Genomic DNA, 10,949 nt, shown 5'->3' with positions numbered 1-10,949 from the left:
ACCTCGGGGAGAATGATTCTGGTTTATCTTTCTTTTGTGAAGAAACGTGCGTATTTAATATATGCATGGGGGTCTTTTCCTGGGGGGAAAAAAACACTGAATCGTATCCTCCCTACCCTTGGAGCTGCATAAGTTCCTAGGAAAGGTAGTACTAGAGTTTCCGGCATGTTGCATACATGCTGTCGTGCGCAAGGCAGGGCGAGAAGCAGGCAGGCGTCACCAGGGCCGGTGGCTGCTGGCACCCCGCCGCATGCCGCAGTTTCTTGCCAACAGGAAAGAGGGCAGAGGAGCGGCTGCCCCTCCAACTGGAGCCTCTCCCAGGATCGCGGCGGGCCGTGGGCGTCACTGTTCAGTCTTTGGCGGGGTTTGTTTTCTTTTGCAGAAAAACGCACCGGAAGAGCGCTTCGCGACCGCAGCCGCTCTCCTCCTGGAACTGGCCGAGGAAGTTTTCTGGCGGGGGCGGCGCTTGGGAAATCCCACGTGGGCCTGGAAACGGACCAAATTTAGGAGTTGCAAGAAGTCCGCCTGGGGTTTGAAAGGGGAAGGAGGCGCGCACGCACCACAACGCCGCCCTGGCCTCGGATGCGGGCGGTGGACAAAGTCACTCCGCTTCTCCTTTTTTTTTTTTTTTGCAATGGGGCGCTCGCTGCAAAGCAAGTAGGGGAGCATGGAAAGCTACGGCGGCAAGCTGGGCAGAGCGGGGAGTCTGTGGCAGGACCCCCTGGCCATCGCCCTCACCCCCAGCAAGCCCGTGTCGGCGGGGAGCCAAGACAGCCGCGGGGGCAACGGCCGGAGCCGAGCCTTGAGCGTCGTCCTCGTCTTCACCGAGGATCTCACCGAGCCGCTGCCTCTCCGGTGCTTGGAAGACGCCTGCAGGGAGATCCCGGCGGCAGAGCTGACGGTCGTGCCCTTCGGTACCGTGGCCCTGGGCGACATGGGCGCCTTGGACAGTTTTTATAACGCAGGTGAGTCCCTGCTGTGTCCAAAGCAGCCGGGTCAGCAGAGGAGCCCGGTGGCACCTGGAAGACACGCGGCTTTTTGGGCATCGTTTCCCATTTATTAAAAGGAGAAACGAATTCGTTTATTTATAACAATTGCAGCGCGTTATAAATATGCTGTCCGGAATCCACTGGAGCTTGCTTCATCAGATGCATGGGAGCGTGCATCCGTTGGATGTCTATTCACTAAAATTACGAGTGGCGGGGAGATGTGGGAGCTACCCCTTCCGCTCCCAGCTTTCTGCAGCTTTTAAGCACAAATAGATCTCTTAGGGACGGCCATGTGTCTGATAAAAGGGAGCTCCCATTTCCAAAAACTGATGCTGGAATTTTTTGGAAAAAAATGCTTGTCTTTTAGATGCAGATGGGGCCCTGTCCAGATTTTTTTCTCTGAAGCTATAGCTTTATTAGGTAACGACACTTCACTGTGTTTGGCCTGGCTTGCCAGCTTTTGGGTTTAACTGGACTCCTGAATCAATATGACAAACAGAACCCTGTGGTTCATCTCTCCATCAAGTGAAAAGCAGGGAATTAAAAATCATCCAGGCCCTGCCAGCTGCATCAATGGCAAGACATCGCTGCCTGACTGGCAGGGACCCAGCGGGTCGTGACTGGTGAACTGACACTGATCCCTGTTGAAGAATGGTCCAAGTGGCTACTTTAGGCTGACAGGGCTTCTGGGGCTAGGTTTTGCTCGGTCCTTACGACCAGTACCTTCCAGAGCTGCAGCCTGTCCGGAACTTTCCTGGGAAGCTAAGTGATCCGCCTGCCCCTAGATCAGGGGTAGGGAACCTGTGGCTCGAGAGCCGCATGCGGCTCTTCTGCCCTTGCACTGCGGCTCCACGAGCCGAGCTGCCGGCCCCATCCTTGCCCGCCCTGCAGGCAGCAGGGCAGGCGCACCAACTGCCCACGGCCGGCTGGGCTGCGCCACGGGCTTCCCCTCTCGCCCACCCCGTTGGAGTGGAGCGGGCGCTTTCCCGGCGGCCAGCGAGGCTGAGCCGCCGGCTTCATCCTTGCCCACCCTGCAGGCAGCAGGGCGGACGCATCCATGCACTTCTCAGAATGAGCGGAGTAAAAGGTTAAAAAAACCAATATATACAGTGTTATCTTTATTTTAAATGTCAAAAATTATTTGCAGCTCCAAGTGTTTTCTTTTCCCGTGGAAAACGGGTCCAAATGGCTCTTTGAGTGTTAAAGGTTCCCTACCCCTGCCCTAGATAGTATTGTCTAGTGATGCTGGCGTTAGTTAAACCCCCTCTCCAAAAAAAGCAACGATCCCTTAGAGTTTTGCCTTCACGTTCTTGTTCTTACCGCCCAGTATTTTCTGGCAAGTTCCAGTAACGCTCTTGCTTCCATCTGCAAACAGCGCTTGGGCTGTGGTGACTCAATGATTGCGAAATGTATGATCTTACTATTGGCCCAATTTCAATTGAGGCTATGTTTTGCACACTTTTGAGACACACAGAGTTCTTTGTCAATCTGAATTTGCTTTAGGGCAGTGTTACAGAGTGCCAGTCGTCACGTTGGGAAACCCGTCTCTGTCACACAGACAGTGATATGAATTCATTTTTATTGCCCTAGAACTGAGAAGGTTTCTGGTGGTAAAACTCATCTGTGCTCCAGCACATGTTTTGAGATATCCTTTTTCTCAGTATTGAGAAAAGTAGTGGTGTTAAGAGCCAGTGTGGCATAATGGTTGGATTGACAGGCTACAATCTGGGAGTGCATGGTTCAGACCCCCACTCTGCAATACAACTAACTGCTCTCCACTTACCCTACCCCACAGGGTTGTTGTGAGGAAAAATGAAGAAGGAAGAATTGTACACACAGTTATATAATTCACAGAGAAAGAAAATATAGTAGCATTGTAGATAGCTTAAAAATAGATCCATTCTTCATCATTTCTTTACTGCAGAGTCTTGGGTGGGTGGGGGGAAAGTGGTATCTGAGAGGGGTAGTTGCATTAGCCGAAAATAACTGGATCTTGTGTCATATAACCAATTATATTGTGGCATGAGCATGGCCCAGTGTTACAATAATTGGTCAGAAACCTTTACACCCAAAAGTTACAAAATGGGTGTGGGAAATTAATACAAAGAGAGGTCAGAAGGTCCAGTTTCCCAGGACACAGTGTGTTGTGTCACATTACATTGCAGAACACAGATGGAAACAAAATCCAGTTACAGCCATCCACTCAGAAGTGGGTGTGGGTGATGAATTGACACAGGAGACTGAATCTGGATCCAGTAAAGAGGAACAATTTCCTTTTGTGGTGAGCTAACCACCCCAAATCCCTGTTGAGACCAAGTCTGATGGTGAGCCTATGAAATCCAATTCAGTAGCTTCTCAGTCTGCTTTTTGAAATGTTTCTGCAGCAACATTTTGAATGTCCTGGGAAGTTAAATCACTTCCTACACTATTTCTGAATGTTTTCATTTTGAATATGTGGTCTGCTTATCCGCTCGCTGAGCAGGGTTGGCTAAGTTTTACCCCACAATCCTTTGCAGTGTGCAGTCTCTGAAGGTAATAATGAAGAACGCATTCTGAGTTCACATGGGTGGAACCAAGTGCCTTGTATTTGTTAAAATGTGCCCCAGGGCACATTTCCCAAACATAGGCTTGTTTGAAAACAACTCAGCATTCTTTATGGTCTTACCAATTGGTTTGGGGGCTGAATTTAATTCTGCTTTTACAGCCCTTCCTAAGCTATGTTATATTCTTCTAAGCCTATTGACGTGAATAGGAAGAGGGTATAACTCTGTTTATGATGATAGTGTCAGTGTCTTGAACAGCTGGTGTCTGAGGTATTTTCCTCTAGATCCTGGGGAGTTAAGATTCTCTGGAGAAATGCTTATTCATGTTCTACAGCCATGATCTGTACAGGACAGCAGGCACCATAAAAGTCGGGGTTCTTCTATGTTTGGAGCCAATTTATGGTGCCTGCTGCCCTGTGGAATTTCTTTCCTCATGAAAAGGATCTCTCACATCCCTCATCCTTATGCCGACCGTTACTTATTTAAATATTTGAACCCTGCTTTTCTCCCTAGTGTGGCCCAAAGCTTCTTACAACAACATTCTCTCCTCCTTTTTATCTACACCACAACAACCCTGCAAGTGAAAGTGACTGAGCTAGCTCACCTATGAAGCTTCCATGGTAAAGTGGGGATTCGATCCTGGGTCTCTCATATCCTAGTCCAACAATCTAAATATTACACCTACTGACCCACGGGGTGATATCACATCACAACATTTCATGGGGTGTTTTGCCATTGCCTTTCCCAGTCGTCTGCACTTTACGCCCATCAAGCTGGGTAATCATTTTACCAACCTTGAGTCAACCTTGAGCTGGCTATTGGAAACCAACTTCCATTGGGATCGAACTTGGGTCTTGATCATAACTTGGACTGCAGTACTGCAGCTTACCACTCTGCACCACACTGGCTTACTAGCTTTCCAAGTGTGTGGAGATCTGGTCAGTATTTTTGTTTATTTTGGTTTTCTTTACATTTGGTCTTATTTTTGCCAAAGAATATACATATCCCTCTCCCCCTCCCCCCCTCTCTCTCCATCCATCTTCCATCCATCTATCTATAAAATCCAAAGAATATAAAATCCACCCATGGATGGATGGATGGATTTTCACCAAACTCCTATTCAAGGGGCTGATCCAAGCCTGTGTAACTACAGTAGCTCACACACTCTTTGATCAGACCTTGCTCTGGAAGGCAAAGTGATTGCTCTTTCAGGAATTATGGCTTGTGGATGCTGGGGGAAACAGATCCCCTTTTCACTAGACTGACTCCCAGTCACTTTTATATTGGTGGGGGTGGGGTTACAGTTTTCATGACCCCCCTGGCAGTGTGTTTTGGTCTCGGATAACTCCACCAAGAAGGCTTAGTGCAGTGGTCTGATGCCAGAATTCAGCCAACAAAGAGCCAGTATAAGAGAGCTCAACCACATTGGTGCTGGAAAGTGCTGTCCAGCAGCAGCTGACTTATGGTGACCGTGTCGGGTTTTCAAGACAAGGGACCTTCAGAGGTTTGCCATTTCCTGTCTCTGAACTTCCTTCGTGGTCTCCCTGAACTTCTTTGGTGGTCTCCCAGCCAAATACTAATCAGGGCTGACACTGCTTAGCTTTCAAGATCTGTCAAGGTCGGGCTAGCCTGGGTCATCCAGATCAGTGATTTATTCAGAATGCAAAAGTCAACATTGCTGAAAATGGACATATTGAGTACTTCACAGTTTTCACAGCCCACATTCTGGCTGTTGTAAGTCTTTTATTAGCAAATGCCACTCGCATGATCTCAGAATAAGTCATTAATATATACAGGAGCATCCTGCACCATCGTCTTAGTGCACTGTCATAAATCTGTGCTTGGTTTGCACTTGCATTTCTGGAAACCGTAAACCTCCGTTCTTTCCCTTTCTGTAAAACACCCCTAAGAAGCTGTTTAATCCTGTTACAGTCTTTGCCTGCCATTCCCTATGCGTACAGGTTATTCTAGCATCCTACATACCCCTCCAAGAAACCTCATCAAAAAGATTTTATTTTTTTAAAAGAGCCATATTTGGTTCTGTACTGAGCCATATTGAGTTTCAGATCTTGATTTAGCATCTGTATATAGAGCATCCTTGGAGAGTTGACTAGAAAAGGGGTGTTTCCTGGCTTCTTCTACGTCTCCCAAGTTGTGGCTCAGGCATTCATATCACACGTAGCAGAGCATCCTTTGCCAGGAAAATAAGTGTTGCCATTCCTTGAAGGAAGAGAGAAGGAATTGCACCGTGGCTAAAAATGAACAAAGTAATTATTATGGTGATTATTAAAGGAGTGAGCAAACATCCTTCCACTTAGCAGCTTGTTTGACTAGTAGGACAGGTAATAAATTGGGGAACAACTTGCCATGTTATTCCATGCCACTTTATGTATTCCAGAGGTCCTTTTTTACATGGTGCCCTTTTTGATAAATTGCTGTCCCTGCCTTGACTTTTGAAGGGATGCATTTAAAAATTCTATTAATGCACATTTACCTTTTTCAGTCTTCTTCCTGAGATCTGTAGAAGTTAAATATCTGGGGGTGGGACAGGGACTGATACAACTTGATCCTATTGCTCATGTGCACCACCAGGGTGGGTGGGTCATGTCCAGATGCTGGGCCCTCTCCCCTTCCCTCCCCTCCCTTAGACACATGTGTGTAGCCTAATACATCATCCACGGATCAGCCCAGTAGTCTACCTAGTCCAACACAGTCTTTTCCCACAATAGCCTACCAGATATCACTGGAAAGCCCAGAAGTAAAGGCACAGAGACACAAATCTCCCCCTGTTGTTTTCCCTATCATTGATATTCAGAGGTATACTGCCAACAAAAATGGAGGTTCCACTCAGTCCTCTGTAAACCTCTCTTCCAGGACTTTTTAAAAGTTATCAGGACATTAACTGTCCCTTATTCTGGGAGAAAGAGCTATACACTTATGAGTGGGGAATACTAATACGGGAGTATAAATGGCTCGTTTTATTAGAGTATGTTATAAATAACAAAGAGAAGGGAAATAGAAATGTGTGTTTATTTGTTCATTTATTTATTAGATTTGTTAATCGCCCCTCTCATCTCTGGCTCGGGGCGATTTACAATCAAAGTGCAATTCATAAAAACTGTTTCAACAAGGACCTATGATTTAAAAAGAAACAATGCCCAAATCATAGATAAAATAACCTATGTAGTCCATAAAATCAGAATTTAAAAATTGGACTACACTAAAAGCTGTAAAATTGAGCGGTTTTATATTTATTTTGTTTTGCTTTTATCGCCCATGATGTCTCATAGCTGCTTACAAGTTTGTTCTCTCTTTCACCTTCTATCCTCACAACAGCAATTCTATGAGGTAGGGTAAGCTGGGGAAAATGACTGCCCCGATCACCCAGTGAGTTTCCAAGGCAGAGTAGTGGATTTGAACTTGGCCTTCCCAGATCCTAGTCCATGACCCCAGCATGGTCACCACTGTGCCTACCAATATGTTTTCTGGTTCTCACTTCCTTTTTCCCCAAAGCAAAGAGCCAATCCCGACTTTTCTCCAGCTCAGCAGAGCCCAGAAGGCATCACCCCTGGGTATGCAGGAAACATCTATTCAGAAATGGCAATCTCCATTGAAAGAGGATGGTTGGCTTTGAATCTCCCAACTCTTCATGAAACCCTCCAATATTTTGCAACTGACCTCATTCCTCTCCAATGGCAGCCATTTTGAAGTGGCACCCACTTCTCATTCGCAAAACTCCCGAAGTGCCCACAGAGTCAATAAGGTTGGGGACTCCTTCATAATTTATTGTGACCACTACACCAAACTGGTACATGAATAAATGAAATTATCTAAGCTTGTGCCTCTCACTAAGTGCTGAGGTCGACTGTTGTGATGGGGAAATGCAGGATCCTTCAATTAATACTCAGGGGAAAACATTTCTGTGAGAACAGAACTATAATGTCTCAGATTGCTGGCTAAGAGGAAATGAGTTTCCTGTATGGAGTCAAAGAGGCAGATCATTTGTCCACCTCCCAGGAAAGGCAAAATTTGTGCCTTAATTTGACTGGATAAAAGGTACAAGTGAGGATCCATTCACAGTTTCATGATGCATTATTGGTGAACTAACTCAGCTGGGACAGGATGCGTGAAAAATCAGAAGCATGCAAGTTGAGGTCTTGCTTTGAAAACCCTAGGGTCACCTCAAGTTAGCAGTGACTTGATGGCACCAAAACCAAACCAAACATTCAGGCCCTGACCCAGGTAGCCCAAGCTAGTCTATTTTCATCAGATCGCAGAAGTATTTGAATGGGAGGTGATGGGAGTATTTGGATGGGAGATCTCCAAGGATGACCAGGGTAGTGATGTGCAGGCAGGCAATGGCAAACCACTTCTGAACGTCTCTTGCCTTGAAAATTCCACTAGGGGTTGCCATAAATCAGATGTGACTTGACTGCTAAAATAATCCTCCTCAGAGATCCTGTGTATGTGGGGAGAGGGATGCATACCCTTCACTGGAACTGAGAGCCCAGCACAGGGACCCAGCAACAGACCTGACTACCATCCCCATTACCGGCATGAGGAGCAACAGACCTGACTACCATACCTATTACCATGAGGAAAAAGTTGGATTAAACTATAGATCTTGCCTGAGGATGTTTATAGGAACTTATTTCCTCATAACTGTTGTTCATATTTCTTGCAAGATTTGCTGGTGCTAATCAGAAGCAGCGTTAAGCTGCAGTCTCAAGCGACGTTCTAAACTGCCCAGCCTAAGGCCTTTCTCTGGAGCAAGAGAGTGTGTTTGTGCAGATAAACTGGAATTATGTGAGGGAGACTTAGGAGAGATTTGTTTTCCTCAGTTTCACCAGGGGCCTGGAATTATCCCAGAATTACAATTGATCCCCAGGTTACAGAGATCAGTTCCGCTACAGAAAATGGTACCTTTGGAGAGTGTGCTCCACCCCCAAACCCTGACCTTCCCAGACACCACCTTTACATCTCCAGGAATTTTCCAACTTGTACTCCTATTTACAAGTCCCAGAATCTCTTTGTCATAGGCAGGAGGAAGGGACATCTGGCAGGAAGGGCAAAGAACCAAAAGACAGTGTTTCTGTTGCTGTTTCTAATGGGATTTGCAGTCCCAAAATACATGTGAACATGTATCTAATTCATTCGTAGTCTCTCTCTCTCACACTCACACCATGTCTGGTGGTAACTATGAATGAAAATGAGGTAACTAGAAAGATGAGATGAAAAAGAGAACAAAAAGTAACCAAGGACACCAGTATATCCTCTGGTTTTTTTAGATCAGACAAGGCCTTTCTGCAGTTGCACCACAACACAGTATCTAGAAAAGCAGATGAAAAAAATCAAGATAGAAATGATGTTGCCTGTTAAAAAAATCCAAGACATTGACAGGATAATCCATTTTTGTACTGGCACATCAGCTTCTTCAGAGTAGATGTGATTTTGTGTGTGTACATGTTCACTTAGGCTGAAAAGGTTGCTGCTCTAGTATGTCAGGTTTTTTTTAAAGCAATACAGGATAGTCTGTGGCAGGATAAATAATGCTGCGTATAGCAAGTAGAGAAGGGATTTTAGTGTATGCATTCCAGAGGGGGTAGCTATGTGAGGCTATTGCTATAAAAAATTAACAAGCATCTTGCAGCTTCGTGTGTGTTTAGAATCTTCTGGCTTTAAAGTGTGTTTATTCCAGAACAAACATTGATACATGAGAGCCCACTTTGTCACAAGCGTGTGATTCAGAGGCTGATATTTAAATAACGAAGTTATGATGAGAAAGGTAAAAGAGCAAGGCCTCAATGATGATATGCAGGAAATACAGGGTGAGATTTCATTACAAGGATCCCTCCTTTTTCATTTGTGAAATGTTGAAGAGTATAGTAAGTGCTGTCTTGGCGGGAATGGGTAAATAATTCTTAGCTCCTTATCTCAGCAGCTGGAGAACCAGCTGTGTTTATTTCAGGGGTGGGGAGAGTATATAATCTATATATATTATAAAACTAACAGTGTTTTTGTTGATGATAGTATAACTCAGTAACTGCTGGGCCAATTCCTCTGGAAATTCCCACCCACTATAGTCAGCCAGGTGAGAGTGTTTTTAGATGTTCACATACCTGAAATTTCACACCTGGCCCAGGTAAAACACCTTTTTCCTGGCGCTCCATGGTGAAGGACATGCAGCTGCCTGTGTGTAACTGTCACCCTTAGAATGTTCATGCAGCTTAGAACGTTCGCTTAGATGGCCAGATATGAGCAGTGAAAACAGTACATAAGCAGTAACTCGAGTGGAAGTGAAACACCTACACACACATACACACGAGGGAGAGAGAAGGGAGGGAGAGGGAGGGGCGGCATGCAAGGGAAGAGAGGGAGGGAGAGGAAAGGGACGGAGGGGGGGCATGCAAGAGAGGAGAAGTGAGAAAGGGGAGAGAGTGATGGGTGGCATGCAAGGGAGGGGAGGCAGGGGGCCCAGCATCTTGATATGACCCACCCACCCTAGCGGAGGGAAAGGGAAGGGAGGGAGGGGGAGGGGTGGCATGCAAGGGAAGAGAAGTGAGGGAGGGAAGAGAGTGAGGGGCGACATGCAAGGGACAAGAGGGAGGGGCCAGGCACCCTAGATTCCCTGAATACTGCAGTTACAGTTAAGAAAACCAGGCACGCATTACTCAGGAGTAAGCTCGGTGCAGCAACCGTGACATACTTTGAATGGCTGCGTCGCGCCCCTCAGAGGGTTTCCTCAGAAGCGACACCCATTGCCACCAACCAAGCTTACTCCCAGGTAAAGGATCATGACCAGCCAGCCTAGATGTGTGGGAGGGGTGCCTTTCCAACCCCCACCCCCCAAGGAATGCGGGCACACACATCAGTGACATCGCACAGTATCAGGCTGCGTTTTTGCATGAGCACATACTGCTGGCCTCTGCAATTGATTTGCTGCTACTGTTCCTTTCCCATTTCACCACAATAAGCCACAGTAACGCGTGGCCGGGCCCCGCTAGTTCAGAAATTAAATGGCGAACTGTGCTGAGAAGAGATTAGAGACCCAGGATTCTGAATCGAGATGAGGGCAGTATGAAGGCACTGTTGACCACTGGATTTATTGCTCTCTCATGCACCCAGTTTTGATACAAGATCCTTCACCTTTAATTGAAAGTTCTGTGCAATGACTGCCAGGATTGTTTGCTTTTCAAACAAGGTAGAAGCATCATAGCACCTGGAGAGTGAATTAGGTTGCGCATGTTATTTGCTTATTTTAAGGAAAGCAGTGGAGGACATGCTGCAATTGGGGAAATCCCAGATCTTGCTTTTGGAATCAACTTGGCATAGTTGGCTGAATTAACCAGGACGATAAATACTTTGCAGGGAAGAGGGGGTCAGGCAAGTAGAAATGCCTTGAATTTCTCCTCGCAAA

At 46.3% G+C, this 10,949-nt stretch overlaps 1 protein-coding gene across 2 annotated transcripts in view; it reads left to right on the top strand.

Moving 5' to 3' along the window:
• Positions 1-374: 374 nt before the first annotated feature.
• The window catches only part of MAP3K6 (mitogen-activated protein kinase kinase kinase 6), a 61,993-nt gene continuing 51,418 nt past the window's right edge, over positions 375-10,949 (top strand). For both annotated transcript variants that reach the window (XR_007244838.1, XM_048500749.1), the window contains exon 1: positions 375-965. Coding sequence is in view for 1 of the 2 variants with exons in the window: in XM_048500749.1 (XP_048356706.1) it covers positions 668-965 (298 nt within the window). In the remaining variant the exon portion in view is untranslated. The remainder of the gene's footprint in view (positions 966-10,949) is intronic.

This window comes from Sphaerodactylus townsendi, linkage group LG06 (assembly GCF_021028975.2).
Source record: "Sphaerodactylus townsendi isolate TG3544 linkage group LG06, MPM_Stown_v2.3, whole genome shotgun sequence".
NCBI classification, from domain to species: Eukaryota; Metazoa; Chordata; class Lepidosauria; order Squamata; family Sphaerodactylidae; genus Sphaerodactylus; species Sphaerodactylus townsendi.
This window is presented reverse-complemented; position numbering and strand designations above follow the sequence as displayed.